The sequence below is a fragment of the Myotis yumanensis genome, unplaced genomic scaffold (genome assembly GCF_028538775.1).
Source record: "Myotis yumanensis isolate MYYU_CA2020_CCGP unplaced genomic scaffold, mMyoYum1.0.hap1 SCAF_3, whole genome shotgun sequence".
Taxonomy (NCBI): Eukaryota; Metazoa; Chordata; class Mammalia; order Chiroptera; family Vespertilionidae; genus Myotis; species Myotis yumanensis.
In genome coordinates, this window is record NW_027223754.1 from 144,672,393 (window position 1) to 144,692,724 (window position 20,332).

The 20,332-nt window shown below is 38.6% G+C and overlaps 1 protein-coding gene across 1 annotated transcript in view; it reads right to left on the reverse strand.

Annotated features, from left to right (window-relative positions):
- TRHDE (thyrotropin releasing hormone degrading enzyme) overlaps positions 1 to 20,332 on the reverse strand; it is a 389,314-nt gene that overhangs the window by 274,275 nt on the left and 94,707 nt on the right. The window contains exon 3 of the mRNA XM_070409715.1: positions 5,798 to 5,924. Within this exon, the coding sequence (XP_070265816.1) occupies positions 5,798 to 5,924 (127 nt within the window). The remainder of the gene's footprint in view (positions 1 to 5,797; positions 5,925 to 20,332) is intronic.

Here is a 20,332-nt window from a genome sequence, read left to right on the forward strand (position 1 = left end):
ACTGAAGGCTATCTGCCATAATTAATGGAAATCTAAACAGAGTAAACCAAATATTCCAATACAAACCTGTCACTTTAGTAGCCACTTAATTAACGTATAAAACATCTATATTGAAAAACAAACATTTAAGATACTCAAATATATCTTCTGGTTGATGAAATTATGAGTTATAAGACGGATGCTCCTTTATTTTATTTTTACGTTTTCAACTTCTCTTCCAGGTACACGTTTTAATTTTAACATTAACATGACATTAACAAAAATAACTATTAGATTATACCTCTAGCAATCAGATTACTTAGTTTATTAAAATGACCTATATTTTAATCTCTGAATTCGCATAATTTCAGGAATCTGCTTTGGTAGAATCCTGAAGTGCTGGAGCTAGACAGCCTGAATTTGAATTATAAATCCATGAATCCCTGCTGTGGGAGCAGAGTACATTACTTAGTCACTTTGTGCCTAAATTTCCTCACCTGGAAAATGAGAAAATAACATGCACCGCCTCAATGGCAGTGAAAAAGATTAAATGGATTCGAATGTACAAAGCCCTCAAGAGTGACCCACATTTAGTAAACACAAGCCCATTTGCTTTGTAATTGTGGTCATTTGCTGGGGGATGAGAGGAAAGATAATTTTTTATATAACAATCTGTTTTTAAGTAAATCTCCAGGCCTCAGAGCATTCTCATGAAAACAGAGCACATTCTATACCGAAAGACGTGGATTATATCCAAAGGACTTTATACCTCTCGTTTCAACTTAACACCAAGAAAGAGAAACCTCATATAAATACTCTTAATTCCCTAAGTTAGAGATTTAAAAATACATCCTCCCACAGGTACACTGGCTGCATATTTTGGCTTAAAAACATTAAAGAAATATCCTTGTGTAACAAGAGAATAAATGTATTGCCCTAATAGTGAGCATCAGAATTCCTCATAGGGAACTATTCTGATAAACTACTTGGTGTGGAAACTCAAATCCTTACAGATAAGCTGGCATGAGACGATGCCACAGCAGAGAAAGTTAAACTATTCAGCATTAGAAATGCAAAAGAACTTGGGAAGATTGAAGAAAAGGGATATTGAAGAGTATATGATAGAAAGGCAAAGGGAATTCTAAGGAAAAGAGGCTCCAATATTACATTTTAAGGTTGCTTTCTTGTTTGGTTTTTGCAATGTAATACTCTAGTGTTCACACATAGCTCTCAGTAAATTCAGGTTAACTGGTGGAGAGCGTTCTTATTTATCTGTTTCAGGTTTGGGTTTTCTAGTGAAAATCAAAGAAAAAGGCAAGTTCCACATCTCCCCCTGACATGCTGTGGGACAGGGACAGATCTGTGAGGTAAGGATGCCATTAGTTCACAGAAACGGCTCTTATCCAGAGGTGAGCACTAGCAGAACACGAACAATTCTCCCCCTATTCCCAGAACCCTCTCCACTGGGAACCCCAGTCCCACCCCCACTTGCTCTTGAACACACCTATCAGGCCTTTGCCCTTGTCAAGTGCCAATTAATGGTCAATTCTCAGTCCTCATCTAACAGGATTTACCACAATTTATCATCTGCCCTCTTTGAAAAGTTCTATTCATTAGATGCCTGGAACATATACCTATTTTCTTAGTACCTCAGTTGCTTCTTGTCAACCAGCAGGCTTTCGTGGCTCCTAATCTCTATAACCACTAAACGTTGGATCCTTCCCACCTCACTCCTATTCTCTTTCCTACCTGCTCTCACAGCTGTGGTGGTCCTAACCATCCTGACATGCTGGCAAATGGATTTCTCTAGTCCAGTGGTTCTCAATCTTCCTAATGCCGCGACCCTTTAATACAGTTCCTCATGTTGTGGTGACCCCCAATTTCATAGTTACAAATTGAACATAATTAAAGCATAGTGATTAATCACAAAAACAATATGTAATTATATATGTGTTTTCCAATGGTCTTAGGTGACCCCTGTGAAAGGGTAGTTCGACCCCCAAAGGAGTCGCGACCCACAGGTTGAGAACCGCTGCTCTAGCCAGATCTCTAACTCAAAGTCCAAAGTTATAAATGCAGTTGTCTACTTGAATTTCTTATAGACATTAAGGTGCCACCTAAATGCTTAATAGACATGTCAATCTCAAACACTGTCTCTTTCCACAATTGTCCTGTCTCAGTAAAATGTAAATCCATTCTTCAAATTTTCAAACCAAAAACCTTGGAATTGCCCTTGGTACCTGTCTTGTTCTCATACCCACATCCTGTTCAGCAGTGAGTTTTTGTCTGTGCTTTCAATACATATCCAGATCATTTCTCTGTTAACATCCTAGTTCACCAGGCCACCATCATATTTTGCCATATATTCTTAACTGGTTTTTATGCCTCTGACCTTTCTACCTATACCAGAGTCTCTCAATTGCAGCACTATTGACATTTTGGTTAGACAACTCTTTTATTATGGGAGGCTGTCGTGTGCATGGTAAGATGTTTAGCAGTATCCCTGGCCTCTATCCACTAAATGCCAATAGGACACACTCTACCACCCCTCCTTGAGTTGTGACAAATAAAAATGTCTCCAGATATTGCCAAGTACCTGAGGGACAAATTCACCCTGACTGAGCACCATTGCCCCACAGTATATTAGTACTTAACCCACATAATACCCTTTTATAACAGAAATCAGATTATGTAATACTTCTAATAACTGGCCAATTGATTTCCATCTCACCCAGGAGAAAAAAGCCAAAGTCTTTACCACAGTCTGCTGGCTCTCCATGATCTGCTACTCACCTTGACCTTATCTCCTTAACCCATTCTGCTCTAGTCATACCTGCCTCTTTTCTGTTCTTTAATTACACCAACAAAGCTCCCATCTCAAAGTCAGGGCACTTTTTCCACTTGGGTTACTCCTTCATGTCCTTGAGTTCTTTGCTCAAGAGTCAGCTTCCCAATGAAGCCATCAATACCCATTTAAAAGATTCAGCCCTTTTTCCACATCTGATCTGCTCCACACACTTCCTGCTCCTCTGTTCCAGCTTTATTTTTAATGGCACTTCTCTCCATCTGATACACTTTATGTGCTACTGATTGCTTCAGGGTCTGCCTCTACCTAAGAAAACGTAAGCCCCAGGAGGGAAGGGATTTTTGTCTTTTTTATTTGCTGCTGTATCCCCATCACATAGAAAAGTACCTGTGGGAGGCACTCAATAGATGCTTATTTTTTAATCTTTTTTTATTATTGATTAAGTTATTACATATGTGTCCTTATCTTCACATTACTCCCCATTACCCCCCACTCATGCCCTCACCCCCCTGTTGTCTGTGTCCATTGGTTAAGCCTATATGTTAGCATATAAGTCCTTTGGTTGATCTCTCCCCCTTACCCCCACCCTCCCCTACCTTCCCTCTGAGGTTTGATGGTCTGACTGATGCTTCTCTGTAGATGGAAGGAAGATAGGGAGGGATAGAGGGCGGGAGGGAGAGAAACCATTTTAGTTCTGAAGGTTTCGTTCTGAAGTTGATATCTATGATACCTCTACATTAACAAAGACTGAGTTGATTTCCATGGAACTTATGTAAAATATAATTCATCATGTACAATGGAAAGTAAGAATTTGTCAAAATGCTTCTGTGCTTAGGAATTTTTATGGAGGAGGTATTTAGAAAGCATACTTATAAATCCATTAACATATAGATCTAAATATCTATAAATACATAACATAAGTAGAACTTTAGGAGAAATTTTAGGAAGTGCCACAGGCTATAGTAACTCCCCTAGATACATAAAAAGAAGTGTGCTGGGGTGAGTCAAATCATTCTGTTGTACACACCGGAAGGTGGCTTAACAAGTAAGAGTACCAGCGAACAAAGCTCTTTTCTGCAGATGAAAGCCTGCATGGTTCACTTGTGAGTGAAATAGAGGACCAGGGATGCCTCCTGCTGTAAGCTGACAGTTACATGGAACCCCCTGAAGTTATAAATTGAATTCCTCTACTAATTACTGGTCTGAAGGGGACAAAGATTCACATTTTATTTCTCTTGCTGAACTTGCAGCATAAGCACTTGTGAATTTTACATTAGGGTCAAGCTGGGAAGTTCCCAGTCAGTTTCACTTGGAGTACAGAACAGTGTCACCTCCCATGCAAATGAGGTCAGGTATTCTTCCTGCCTTGGGTGCCTACCAGGGAGATTTCAGTGTAATGGATTCCAATAGGGAAGTGACTACAGAGAAGAAAAGAAAGAAGACAGAAGAAAAAAAAAAACACATAGATCCTATTTGAGATACAATTTTGTTAAACATTTGAACTTATATATTATGGATTCTAAGAGCATATATTTTAAAAAGTCCTCAGAATTTCATAAACATCACTTATTAAAATTATATGCCACACCCATTGATCCCAATATCAACTATTCCATCTACTCTCTGAACTACACATTGTAAGACCAATAAAGCTCCTCAGCAGGCAGGTGCTTTAATGAAATAGGCCCAGTTCTCCTGAGAGGAGAGCCTGTGGTTCAAATGCTAACATTTTTGATCAGATAAGTACTTTATTCTTGCCAACAAGCAATCACTTTTATGTGGACGCAGATCAAAAATGCTCTGGGGAAGGAAAAGGGATGGGGAAAGGGAAGAGGAATAAAGGAGGATAGTGATGTAATCTTTCAAAACAGGTTTTCTGAGAACAAAAACATAACTTCAGCATTTCTAATGGGTGACATGCCTTTTCTAATTTCCGGGAAAGTCAGAGTCCGTTCCCCTGTAAAAGCAGCAACTTCAGCCCTGACGGGTTTGGCTCAGTGGGTTAGAGCGTCGCAGGTTCAATTCCTGGTTACGAGCACCCTACCTCGGTTGCGGTTTCCATCCCCAGCTTGGACTGGGCGTGTGTGGGAGGCTCTCTCACATAAATGTCTCTCTCAATCTCTCTCTCTCTCTCTCTCTCTCTCACCTCTGACCTCTTCCCTTCCACTCTGTCTGAAAATTAATGGAAAAAATATCCTCAGGTGAGGATTTTTAAAAAAAAAGAGAAAGAAAGAAAGAAAAGCTGGTATACCAGAGAGTAGGAGAATCCTTAAAAAATAAAAAGCAGCAACTTCATTTAAATTAGAATAACAAAATCCATCCATTTATTCATTCAACAAAAAATTATCCAACATATCTCTTTGTAAAAGAAGGAAATGCAAGCATATTCATCATGAACACAACCTCCACCATTAAAATTCCCCTTCTCTCTTGATTTTATTCCATTTACCATGACTTACTTGAAATGTGACTACACAAAAATAACCTAAGGGACAACGAATACACTGAGATCTGACATCTGGGATTAGGAAAGAAACAAAGCAATGAGTAGACAATATTGAATAGGTCTGGAAATCATAAAGACCTACCTTGAAATCCCAGCTTCTTTACTTATTGGCTGTCTGAATGAATGGAAGGCTCCTGGGTCTCAATTCCCTTTGGTGGAAAATGTAACAGTAACCTACCCACGTAGCAGCTGTGCAGATTAATTGAGATGCTGACAAGTACCCCTTCCCAGTATGTAGTCAACAAACTATAGCTATGGGGGTTATCTTCTGGAATCCGAAACTTAGATAATGCCATTCTTAATTCCTATGAGCACTTTTTGGCAAGACTCTAGAAACACTAAGTTTTATTTTACCTCTTCAGAAAAAAAACTATTTTCATGCTGATCGTCTTTAAAATATATAGCCCTTGGAATTTCCGTGCTTCTGAATGTCTCGAATAAATGCATGAAGAAGAAATTCCACCTTCTTGGACCCCTTCCAGTAAAATAACCAAGACAATTCTTACCTAGTTTGGGCAAGGAGTAGGGCACTTTAAAGTAGTCTTCATAAAACTCTATTAATCTCTTTGTTATATGGAGAGCATAGTCCCCGGATCCTCTTCTGATAGCGTCGGGTCGTGCGTATAATCGTACCTAATTAAAAATATATATAAAAGTTACTTTAGCCTTTTGGTACTCAAATTTTATCTTGCCTGCATATATGAATCTACACAAATCACTTCGCTTCCTACAGAAATTAAACAGCATTCTTGTTCATATATCAAAGCATGCTGTGGCTGAATGAACCAAACTCAAGCAATTAAAGTAACCAAGTTGAGCAAGTCACAATTTCCTCGCTTTACAAGAAGACATAGAGAAGATTTATACAGCTTGCATCAAAATAAGTATTCAAAGTTATCACTTACATGTGCTTGCTAGAGATAGGAAGGTACAGCGGATTAGGATAATGGTTCTCTGACTATGCTGAAAGTAGGCAGGATATGGTGGCTCAGCAGGAGAGAAAATTCATGGTTTGTTAAAGACACATTGCATCCAGCTAGGAAAGCATTACCGAGCCGAACAGAAATATATGTTACACTTCCTTCTTTTCTTTGGAACTAACTGTCCTTATTCCCAATATGCAAAGTAGGAATAGAAAATGTTTCAGGTCCATAAATGATTGCCATTCTGGAAAGCCGTCTTCAACTGCTCCAGGCTTCGAAACCAGCTGAGGTAATTCATATTTCTAACACAGTCCGGATACTTAATATTGATTTTTAAATCAAGCATTGTATATTATCTAGTCCTTGGCCAAAAAGGAGCCTGAGGCAAATAACATAAAACTGAACAAAACTAACAACTATACAGAAAAGGTTAAAATGAGATTAGTTTTCATAAAGCTTTTATAAAGCTACCCAGCATCTCTCTTTCCAAAGGCTAAATCTATTTTTCACAGATGTGGTCCCTAATCCTCATATCAATTCTGTGAATCATAAATATGTATTCTGTGGAGCTGTGACGAGCACAGCAGCCTGGGAGTTGGCTGGTAGTCCTGCTCTGTTACTGACCAAACCGAGTGATATTGAACAAAGTACTTAACCTCTTTGGGTCTCAAGTGGTCTCATTTATAAAATAAAAGTGTTGGCCACCAGCTGGTTACTAAAGCTCTTTTCAGTTCTAAAACAGATTACTTCCAGTCACATTTTACAGATATAGGAGTTTGTGTTCTTTTCAAATCACTGAAAAAATAAATGGTTTACTCGGTTTGTGAAAATGGATATTTATATTCAACACAAAGACCAAAAAAAGCTGTACTCAATCCTATAAAAATTGATTAGACAATCAACTCTTTACTATCCTGGCTTAAGGGGAGAGAACATATGTCAGAGATGTGTTTAATCAAAAAGAGTAGAAAGTTTAAAAAAAAATACATTCTACTTTATGTTAGAAAGTCCTGTAATTCAATAAGATATCTACTAAATTCAATAAATTTATTTACTGAAATTCCCACCCACCAACCAAATCGAATATCAAATTTAGTTGACAGTCACCTACAGTTTGGGTTGGTGGTGTAGACACCACGTACCACTGCAAGATGTGACAGTCTTAGAGAGAAAGTTGTTATCATTCCCTGCCTCTGACATCACTGCTTATAAACATGCAATGTGTTACGTATAAGTTCCCAAGAAGCAGACCCCAAGGAAAGGATGAGTGTGCAAGTGATCTACTAAGGAGGTGTTCTCAGGAGAAACCTACAAGGGAGCCCTGGGAAGCAAGATAAGGAAGAATAATGAGTCAAGCAAAGTGCAATTTCAGCTGAAGTCCTGGGAGCCTGATCCCACAGGGAGCCCTGGAGTGTAACATGTCCCGGTGAGTTTGCACTGCCTTGAGGCACAACAGCTAGATTCCCAAACTCCTGCACCTTGGTCATTGGATACTGATTACCAAGGGGAAGGCATCCATGGACTGGCCCAAGTATAGTCCTTTGAAGAAGATTTCAGGGACAACCTATTAAGAGAAAAGCAGTGAGAGCTGGGGCATAGGTGCACCAAACAGGAAAGATGTCTGGGTACCAGCAGCATACACCACACACAGTAATCATTTACTCATGCATTCATTCATTCAACAAACATTTATTTGACATCTGCTTTGCAACAGGCCCGGACTAAACATTTTTCACTTGGTAGTGAATCAGACATGTTCTCTAATTAAAGGTGGCGCAAAGCATTATTGGGGGAAGGGGGCATGGAGAGAAGCAATGTAATTTCCATTCTCAGAGAGTTTTCCATTTATTAGGTAAGTTAGATAATAAAAGACAATGATAAATACTATGTGAACGGTAAACTATAAATGACAAATGGATACTCAGGAGAATGGACATCTTTCAGAAGATTCAGTTTAAAAGCATAACCAGGACCACTACAAAATGGTGCAGCAAACGGACACTAATTTCACTCCTAGGAAGCAGCATTGATTTTGGTAGAAACAGCCACTCCTATTAATCAATCCTACCAGTTAGTCAAGCTATCTGTAGACCAAGACAGGAGAGACACAATTAAATTAAGCTGGTTTTCAAGATTTTATGGAAATGATCCGATCTGAGTGAGAAGATAAAACATACACACACTTAGCACAGTGTCTTCATTTGTTCATTCAAACATGTATTGCATGCATGCTGTGTGTCAGGATTGTAGTAGAGAATAGAAATAAAACAATAAAAATTCTTACCACAAAATGAATAAGACATTTACTCTTGCTGCTCTTAAGAGGTTCACAATATGTGGGAAAACAAACAAATAAATCAACAATGAAATACATTGTGAGAAATGCAACATGTACTCTGCCTTCCCTCCCATTAGAAAAGTTAGGGAGGCTGCACTCATAAGGTCAAGCCCTCAACGTTCTATCACCTCTTGTCTTTTCAAAGATGTTCTCAAATGCTCCTCTTTATCCCCCATATCACCAATTTATGTCTCCATACTACATAATTTTCACCAGCAAACAAGTAATCTGTATTGCTTCTTATGTTTAAAAACAAAATCTTTGCTGACCACAGTTCCTCAGCTATGTTTTCCAGCAATGCTCCTTGAAAGTTTTTTTTTCTATATAGTTAGGATTAGTATGTAAGTTAACATCCAAACTGAAACACTTTTAGAATGAAAAGGATCCCTTAGGTGTAAGTAGGATGGTTGCCCACTTACACTCTATGTCTATTCTCTCTTGAATTCACAATAATGAAGCTTTGATTCCCACTCCTCTCCCATAACTGCTCTCGTCAACATCACTAAAGGCACCAGGATGCTAAATCCAACAGTCAGTTCCAGTCCTCAACATGCATCACCTATCAGCAGAATTTGGCACAGTTGATAATTTCTCCTCCTCCTAACACTTTTTTCACTTGGCTTCTATCTCACTTTTCCTTCTATCTGGTTGACAACTCCTTCTGTCTCCTGGCTGATTTCTCCTTATCCTCATCCATCTTTCTCACTTAATGTTGGAGGGTTCCAGATTCCATCAATAGATATTTTCAATTCTCTGTCTACACTCAGTTCTTTTGGTGATGACATCTGGTCTCGTGGTTATAAATGTCACTTAGATGCTGAAGATTTTACCTCATTACTTCCAGACTTCCACACCATTAATTCACCTGCCCACTGGATGTTTCCACTAAGATATCAAAGAGGCATCTCAAATATAACAGGTCTGATATTACACACACACACACACACACACACCCCTACCTGCTACTCCACAAGTCTTTCCATCACTTGCCCAAGACCAATGCCTCAACACTATTTTTTTCCTCTTTCTTTCATATTCCATGTTCAATTGGTCATGAAATCCTTGTGGATCTACCTTAAAAATATATCCAAACACCAACCATTTTTATAACCCCACCATTACCACTCTGCTCCAAGCTTCCTTCATTTCTTGCCTAGATGAGTGCTCTAGTAGCCTACTAATGTCTTGTTCCTTACTCCTTAAGTATGTCCTCTATGCAGCAATGAAGTGTTCCTGTTAAAATGAACATCAAGTCCTATCACTCTTTTGCTTTCCTCCTCCAGTGGCTTCCCATCTCATTCAGAGTAAAAGGCCAAGTTTTACAAGGGCCCCAATATATCCCTATAAAAATGGAATCCTCTTTATCTCTCTGACCTCATTTCTTACTACTTTTCTCCACACTAATCTTACTCTATCCATACACTAGCTTCCTTTGCATTCCTCAATCATGCCAGATCTCCCATTAAGGCTTTTGAGTTTTCCCCTAGATATCTCCATGGCTTGTTCACTGTATACCTTAGATACTTCTACAAATATCTCTTCTTGCTTAGACATCTTCCCTTCTATCCTCCTTCCTTGTCTTATTGTTTCCTGTAACATTTATCAGCATTTAGTAACAGATATGTTTTACTGACTCATTTTGCTCCCTGCTGCCTTTTCTCCAAGAATGTAACTTGCATGAGGGAAATAATTTTGACCTATTAGTTCTGACCACGAAAGTGTCATTTTTTATGTAGGTCAAAATAGGTTGTTTTGTTTTTTTTAATTTTCCTGTCAAGTGTCTGGCACATAGTAAGCAGTCCATACATTTTTCTGAATGAATGAGTGAATTTCATAGGTATGTGCCGGTCCTAAGGAGTATACAATAGGAACCCTTTGATAAGACTGTGGGATGGGATTCTCAGGGGAGAAAATGTTTCAGCTAAGTCTTAAAATTAAGCTGAATGCATTAAGCTAAGTAGAAGGTAACATCCTAGACCAGTGGTCGGCAAACTGCGGCTCACAAGCCATATGTGGCTTTTTGGTCCCTTGGGTGTGGCTCTTCCTAAGCCTTAGGAGTATCCTAATTAAGTTAATAACAATGTACCTACCTATATAGTTTAAGTTTAAATAATTTGGCTCTCAAATGAAATTTCAATCATTGTACTGTTCATATTTGGCTCTGTTGACTAATGAGTTTGCCGACCACTGTCAGCACCTAGATCAAAGTCATATTATGTTCTTAGGAAACAATGCTGACCAAATAATTAGTGACTTTAAAGGCAATAGTAAATATTAGAATTAATTATAATAGTGGTGGTGAATCATTGGAGGATATTAAGCCAGAAAGTGATAAAATTATTTTTGCATTTCAGAAAGATCACATCAGTGACCTATATTAAAGTGAACTGAAATATAGAGAATTGCTTGTTAAGATGGCCCACAGAGAGACAACATTCAAAAATGAGGAGATATACAGTGATAGGTGAGACCAGAGAAGTAAAGAGACTTCAAATCATATTAAAGAAAGGTCTGTATGTCAAATTGTAGAATATTAACTTAATACCACAGGCACAAATAAGTTATTTAAAGATTTTTAAATCACAGAATGACATGATCAGAATTTGGTTTTAACAGATTACATCAAAAGCAGTGTAGATAATGGATTAGTAAAGGAATAGAAAGACATAAAAGGAAATGAGTTAGACTATTGTAGAAGTACAAGTGAAAGATGGTGGTTTGGAGTGGAGAAATGGCAGTAGGGATGCCGATAAATGAATGAACTTATTCAATTGGTCCTAACATTCTACTGAGCGAGTCATTTAGCTACTAAGTAAACCTAACTGTAGTCACATTCTCACTTAAGAGCAATCATTCACTTTATCTGTACCTGTCTCATTCCAATGCCCTGTTGGAACTGATGAGACCCAATTGAAGGATGGAGGGTTGGAGGAGTGGGGGGCGGAATCCAAATTATTTCACAAACTAGGTAATTCCTATGAAATTAATCAAGAGTTTGCTATACAATAATTCATTTTATACTGTGAAAAACACTCACAGTTGTTTTTCTTCTTTTAGGTTAAATAGACTCTACTTAATCATAACATAAAAACTAAATCTTCATAAACATAGTTATCACTCAAAAGCATTGAAATATAATTTTATTACACCTGCTTATTTGCATTTTCTGACATCCCATGATAAGAGCCCAGCTCTGAAAATGTAAATTGCTAACCAGGCTTTATCTCTCCCTCTGCATAGCTTCTCCCAACAACTGATATGAACCAAACTGCCCATTTAGACCTGTGAAAAAGACATTACACAAGAAACTGGCACACTGGGAGGTGATACTCAGCTTTCTCACTAACTACTGTCAACTTTTGAAAGTCAGTTAACTTCTCTGGTTCTCAGCTCAAAGTTCCTTTCATCACACTAATTTGCCTAAATTCTTCTAATGTAGTCCCCCATTTATTTTGAAAAGGAAATAATGAACATGTTTTTCTTTTATCTTCACACTAGAGGCCCAATGCATAAAATTCGTGCAAGAGTAGGCCTTCGCAGCCCCAGCTGCCTCGGCCTTCACATCCCCTGCTTTGTCCAGAAGGTCATCCAGAAGGTCGTCTGGACGGTCGTTCCACTGTTTGGCCATTTGGTCGATTTGCATATTATACTTTTATTATTATAGATAGTTTTACTCCTTTGCATTTTTCACTTTCCTTGAAAATGCATACCAACTGCTCAGCTAACAAACTCCATCTTTTATTCTTTTTAAAAAGTCTTTATTGTTGAAAGTATTAGATATGCCCCCTTTTTCTCCCACTGACACCTTAAAGTCCCCCCTGTTCCCTCTTCCCCCCAAGCCCAGGCCTCCACCACCCTATTGTATGTATCCATGTGTTATGCATGTAAGTTCTTTGGTTGATCTCTCCCTACCTACCCACCCACCCACCCCCTGCCTTTCTTCTGAGGAGCTGAGAGTCACTTCTGAGTCTGCAGCTGAGATTCAACAGTCTGTTTCATGCTTCTATGTTTCTGGATCTATTTTATTCTTTAGTGTTCCTCTTTTTCCCCATTAACCACCAGTGACCTTGGTACTAATTAGAGAGAAACAACTGTGATAGCCAATATGGAATAAAGAGGTGACTTTAGAAAAATATCCTCATGGTACCACCCCTGTGGTAATAGATCACAGTGATGAACTAAAGTGTAGGAGCTACATGTTTTTGATCCCTTAGAACAGTTAAACACCCAAAATAGGTGTTCCTAGGGGAGGTCTATTGAACCCAGTGGCCTTTACTCTGTAATTTCATGAATTCTCTGTATTTAAAGTATGTTTCATCTTTTTATAGAATTTTTAAGTATTTTAGTCACTGAATGGGGAAAAACACTAAAGGCAGATACCTTCAATCCCTTCAATCATCTCACTTTCTCACAAAATCAAGGGTGGCCATTAAGTTTCAACTATCCTGACAACTAACAGTGGCTACTTAGAGGGCATGTGGGAAAGAATCCTGAGGCCACATCTGCACTTGGCAGGAGAAAGTGCCAAGATCCATGAAATGCCAGCTGCACTCTCAAGGGTAGGAGAGATGGCATTGGTGTCAGCTATTTGCCATTATTATGATAGAATATCCTTTGGGAGAGAATCATAATGGAAGGGAACTTCAGACAAATTCAAATTGACTTTATCTCTGATAGCTGTGCAATTTAGAATAAGATATCAAAGACGGTTTAAGGATTTCATCAATGGGAAATTCATCTATTCAGTTGCTATTCAATGAGCATCTATTAATGGTCAGGCCACTATTCCCCTGCTGAGTGGAAAGATAAGCAAAAGAGACATGTGCTCTTCCAAGGAGCTTGCAGTCCAGTGGGGAGATAGAGCAACAAAGTCTTATAACGGAGAATAGCAAGGTGGACCTCATTGACGCTGGCTCTTCAGAAGTCCTCTCCATAACAATAGTGATTAAGTGGATAGGACAGAGCACCATGGAAGTAAAGGAAGGCAAGCAGTTATTCACTCCTACATCCAATGTTTTAACTTCCATTGTATTAAAGATTTCAAAGTAAAGGTAAGTATATATATATATATACACTAGAGGCCCAATGCATGAAAATTCATGCAAGAGTAGGCCTTCCTTCCCCCAGCTCTGGCACTGGCTTCCCCCCGTCACCTGGGACTTGGCTGGCTTCCCTCGGGCCACTGCGGGCACCCGGGACCCGGGCTGGCTTACCTAGGGCCCCAGCTTCGTCAGGAAGAACATCCAAAATGACATCTGGAAGACGTCTGGTCTAATTAGCATATTGCCCTTTTATTATTATAGATATATGAAAATGTAAGCAACTATGTTATTGTCAGAAATTTAAATCTTATACTAAATAATTTTGGAGGTTTTCTTATAATAATTTAAAATACTTTATAGATTTTCTTATTCATCATTACAAAATACATATACCATGAGTATGTAGTTAGTAGTAAATTATGACTTTGTAGATAAAAATTTGAAGGGTTTTCGATCTCATTGAGTCACTTGCAAGGACAGTGAAATTAAATCTCTGTATCTACACTCTTTCTTCTAGACTGGATCATTTTTGTGTTAAAAATAAATTGTGGTAGTTCCTATATAATGATCTGAAACTGCACCAAACAACAAAGAGGAGAAAAAATCATTTACAACAGTAATACGCAGGTTAAATAAAGACATGAATAACACTTTCTCTGCTTTGATGTTTGTAGTTTGGTGGTATTAAGTTAAATAAACCTCTGACTTGCCAGAGTTGTTCTCTGAGAAAATTTTATAGGGCAAGAGTACATTGGGAACTTTGGAAGACACAATAATTATTTTGTGGCTTTAAAATACCACCCTAATAGCAATAATAAGCTTACTCTTCCTTTCACCTGACTGAAATTTTTCACCAAAGAAAAATCAGTGCCTTTCTTTGATAACTGCAAAACAGTGATGTGTTGTCACTAAATTCTCAGCCAGTAAAGCTGAATTAATCCGCCTATGTGACTAATTTGGAGGGTTCTTCATACCAATCAGTAAACAGAACTGGCCAGGGAGAGGGAGCAGGTGCTTTTTGGCACTAAGACAAATACATTGATACAAAGAGGAAAGAGTGTTGTAAACAAGGAACTAAACACCCAGGAGTATTCATGTAATTTAAATTCAGAAGATAACTTATTTTTCTATTTTGCTAAGGAAAGAGGACATAAGTACACACCAAACTCTGACAGAAGCAAGGACGCCGTGTGCAGTGCCTTGAGCCCAGAAACACAGAGGAGGCTGGCGGGCCGGGGAAGGAGCTGGCTGGGCAGGAGCCAGTGCTGCCCCCCAGGAGACAGGAACCTGTGAAGGGTCCTGACCTCTCGGGAGCAGGGCCTGCATGTTCTGCTTTGAGAAGCTGAGAGCCACTTCTGAGTCTGCAGCAGAGCAACATGATTGAAGATGACAAAGGGAGATTATTTAGGCAACAGATTTTGAGATGTATTGAGACAGGGAGGCCAGTGAGTAGAAAAGCATAATACAAGTGAAAAATGTGTTCTGTGGCTTTTATAGCAAGAGCAGCTAAGAACAGGCAATCTCCATCACCGTAGTCAAAGGGCTCGTTCTGAGGAGGAGGAGAATTTAGAATTGGGAATGGATGGGTAATAAGGTCCCAGGATGAAGAAGCAATCACGTGGTGATAGCAAAACCACAGCTACCTCAACCCCCCTTTCTCTCCCCCATCTTACAAGATCAGACTGCAGAAACAAATGTCAGAGCCTCTCCATGTGTCTCACCTGGGACTCCATATGACAGCTATTCTGAGAACAATTACCTAAGCATCCTTAATGAGGTCTACAACCAGCTTTATACTAAACCCCACTTCATATCAAATACCGTCATAAGGAGACTCCAGAGTACTGTCACTCATAAACTTGCCCTACTGGCTTATCCCTGCTTGTGTTATATGATCTCCCTTCTCTCTTCAAAGAATTTAACTAAAGGTTCATGAGAAAAACGCTTGCTGAGAATTGTGAGACAGGTATGCTACATACTATGGGGTTTCTTTGGGATGCAGTGGGCTTTATTCTATAGGTGCAGAGGCTATCTATGTTTAAAGCGTATTTGTCTCATCTCTCTGTAGGACTTTAAGTTCTTTAAGCATTGGGTCTGTCTCCTCAGTTTCTCTTTTCACTCCTCACTGCTTCTAATACAGTGGCTTTCATCCATTGGGGACTGACAACATGTGGCTGACTCCCATAAAATGGCAATAAACTTGAAGGTCCTTGTCTGTGCCAATACTAAAATGCTGTTATAATAGATTGATTGAGTCTTCCAACTACATTTGGCTTCAGGCAAGGAAATTGGTTCTGTGGCAACTTGTATGGTGTTTTCTTGAAATCACTTCACATTTATTTACTAAACACAGCATTTACTTCTTCACTGTGGAGTTTACAAATTCTACTTACTTTGGGGTACTTCAAGGAAAGGGCAAGGTTTTGGCATAATCACACTGCAGCTGTCACATGTTTCTTACATATATGAATAATGGTCCTCAAAGACACCATGCCCTAATCCTTAGATCCAGTGAATGTTACCAAAAGAGACTTCGAAGTTTTGATTAAATTAAGAATTTTGAGATGAAGCTATCATCCTGGATTATTCGGGTGGACCTAAGTATGATCACAAATGTCCTTAGAAGAAGGAAGCAGAGGGAGTTCTGGCTACAGAAAAGGAGAATGCAATCCGGGTGGCAGAAGCAGAGAGAAATGTAAAGATGTGAAGGAGAAAGAGGCCATGGACCATAGAATGCAAGGAATGCAGTTTTGTGTGTGTGTGTGTGTGTGTGTGTGTGTGTGTGTGTGTTATTAAATTTACTGGAGTGACATTGGTGAATAAGATGATGTAGGTTTCAAGTGGACATTTCTCTAATACATGATCTGCAATCTTAGAAGCTGGACAGGCAAGGATCAGATCATCCGCTAGCGCCTCCAGAGAGAACCAGTCCTGCCAACACCTTGATCTTAGTCCTGCAAAACTCATCTTGGATTTCTAACCTCTGGAACAGGAAGAGAATAAATCTGTGTTGCATTAAGTCACAAGTTTGTAGAAACTTATTACAGCAGCAGTAGGAAATGAATAGATTATCATTTCCTATCTTCACACTGTTTGTTTTGTGTTAGATTTGCAGCTCCTTATAGGAGCACATTTTGTATTTCTTTTTTGTGCCTCTCTGTCTGCGGTAGATATAATTATTTACAGCTTTCCAACTGCCAATGTGGGCACACCTGTTTCACTCACAAATATTATTACCAAGCACACAACATATTACTGCACATAACTGGTGCACACACAAAAACAAGATAAATGACTGAGGAAAAGTTAGAATCATCTACAGGATTTTTTCTCCAAGTGTCCTATTACGCTTTGCACCAAACTCACCTGGGACAATTGTGTAAAATTCACATTTGTTGGCCTACACACTCCAGAAATTCTGAGTCCTCTCTCACGGGTGGGGCCCTAAAATCTCCATTTTTAACAGGCTTACCAAAACTACTGCCCTAACATCACCTGAAGGGCCTTTTGTTCACTCAGTCCCACAGCAAGCAAACCTCAGGTCTAGAAAGAAATATTTAGCAATAGCCTAACACATAGGAAAACATATATCTTTATTCCTTAAATCTCTTTCAACATCACAGTCTTCAATGAAGATACATTGAACATGGCCATTATTATTTTTTAACTCTAACAACTAATCTTTCTTTCCCCTGCACGATGAACAATAAACAACAGATGAGTCAGATCCAATGTCTGGAAGCCAGTAAAAGTTGTTTAATACTGTCACAGCCCATAGATAAAGCAGCGCCATTTACTCCTTCTCTGGGATAGACTTCCTTTTTTGTAGTAAACTGAACTGCAGGTTTTTTAAGTAAGATAGAATAAATTTGAGAATTTCATTATTGAGCTATCTGTTTTATGCCTGGTCGGATTCCTTCAGCATGACTGACAGCCAAGTCCATCTCTTTGTAAATACCAGAGCTTGGTGCTCGGTTGGATTCAGTTTCAATTTGGTTTGGCCCATCTGTCCTTTTAGTCCCTGATTTCCAACTACCTGCTGACCTCACTTCTACGTATGTCGCCTTCCCCTCCAAATCAGACACAGCATCCTGCCTGCTCCACTCCTCTCTCCTGTATCTTTCAATCATGCAGGCACTTTCTGCCACCCAAGGAAGAACTCAGAATTCATTTGTTCACTCACTCGCTGAACAAGTATTTATTGGGAAGATACTCTGTGCCAGGCCCTCTGCTGGGTGCTGGGGATAGAGAAGTGAACCAAACAGAAATCCCTACCATAGAAAGCTTGTATTCTAGTCACTAAGACAGATAAACACAAACAATACAAATAAATACATATGAGCAATATACAGTATGATAAATAACAATAAGTATTCAACTTAAAAATACATCACATGGGGGTTAGAAAATGTCAAAGGTTAGGGAAAGCCTCACTGAGAAAGAAGGTGGTACTTGAATAGAAGTGTAAAATAAGTACTGGTAAGGGTGTGGAAAATGGGGATATGGTTTCTGGGGAGAATGCATTCCAGGAAGAGCTACTTATAAATGTCTTGAAAACCATCATTTCAGTCTTCAAGCCTCTCCATTCAACTCTTTCTTTAAAGAAATTACCAAATATTCCAATCATATAGAAATCCTATAGAAAAGTCCAGTACAAAGATACATTATTCCTATCCCCCCAGCAGATTTAAATAATGTTGACAAATGTTGACAATTTTTCTACATTTGCTTCATATATTTCTTTAACCATGTAAAACATTACAGTTCTCTTGAGGGAATACAACCCCTTCTTCCCACTTCCCTGCCTCTATAGAATTAACTATGGTCATGGAGTTCTGGCTTCAGTATATTTCCAATTCATGTTACAGTGGGGCCTTGACTTACGAGTGTCCCGACTAATGAGTTTTTTGAGATACCAGCTGTCTCTCGGCCGATTTTTTGCATTGAGTTGATAGAGTAATTTGAGTTAGCGAGCTCCTTAATGAGCTCAGTCTCAGAACGAATTAAACTCGTAAGTCAAGGCCCCACTGTATACTCATCCTTCAGTTTTACTGGGTATTATCATTTCCTGGGTTATATTCATCCTTCAGCTTCTCTTCACAGGAGTTATACCAATTTACATCCCACCAGCAATGTATGACCATCCTGCTTCCCCACAACCTGGCAAAGCTTGTATATTGAAATGCTTGTTAATCAATGGGCATGACATGGTGTCTCATTGTTCATTGTAATTTGAATCTTCCTGGTAATGCTGATGTCAAGCTTCATTTCATATGTTTATGGGCTTAGGTTTTCCTCTTCTGCAAACTGCCCTGTTCCTTTATCTATTCTTCCATTGGGTTGTTTACCTTTTTCCCCATGATGTGCAATAGGTCTCTGTATATTCTGGACAGTAATCATTTGCTAGTGCATAATTTGAAAAAAATATTCTCCCAGTCTGACCTAGCTTTGCACATATGTCCCTGATCAAATAGAATTTACTTTTAACTTTGAATGTAGTCAAATATCAAATGTTCCCGTCAGGCATTGTGCTTTCTAGGTCACGGCCCTCAAGATCCAAATATATTTTTCATATATTTTCTTCCAAATTTTTTAAATGTTTGCTGTTCAAAATCAGAGCTTTAACCCCAGTGTAATGTATTTATGTGAATGATGTGAAATAGCAATCTCATTTTATTTGTTTCCATGTGGATAACCATTTGTCTCAGTATTGCTCGTTGAAGAGTCTTGTCTTTCCCACTGATGCACACTTCCCCCGTCATGTACGGTACTAAGTTCTCATATATGCTTGGATCTCTGTGGTTTTCTATTGGTCATCATGTCATCATGCCAATAGCACATCATCACTAAAACTAAGTAAAAATGTGAGGGCTAATAATACCAGTATTTTTCCTTATTTTTCCCAAAACTTTATTACTATTCTATATAAATTTTAGGCTCATTTTCCACACTTACACACAAAATTCTGTTGGAGATTTTGCAAAAATATTCCCTAGATTTGCATGTTATTTTGACATCTTCAAACTTTAGGTCTAAACATCCATGTCCATGGAATTGGTTATTTTGGTTATTTTGGTTTGTTACCCACTTTGAAGTTTTACTATTTCCTTTATATAAATCTCATGCAACTCCTATTAGATTTCTTCCAGATACCTTATGATGTGTTGTTACTGTGAATGAAATTTGAAAAATCGTATTTCTAATCTATTATTTCTGATACCAGTCACTTATTGATTTTTGCAAGGTGACTTTGAAACAAGCCAACTTTCTGAATTAATTCTAATAGTTTTTTTGTGGTTGTGTGTGTGTGTGTGTGTGTGTGTGTGTGTGTTTCTGTTGGGCTTGTCTCAGTTGGGATTTCTAGAACAATGCCAACTAGGAACAGTGAAAGAAGACATCCTTATCTTATTTTTCACTTTATTTGGAATGCTTCTACTGTTTCACTACAAACTATAATGCTTGCTGCAAGATAAGGAAGTTCCCTTCTATTCATTATTTGCCAAGAACTTATCATGAAGGGTGTTGGATTTTTCTAATGCTTTCATCACATCTATTCAGATGATAGATTCCTTCTTTTTCCCTGTGTTCTGTTAAGTAGTGAATTATAGTAATAAATGTTCTATTGTTAAATTGTTTGCTTTCCTCTAGGGTGCAGGTGGGGGAAGACAACCTAGTTATACACATTACAAAGCTTTTCTTTTGTTTAAGATAAGATTTAGCTACAAAAAAAAAGTCTAG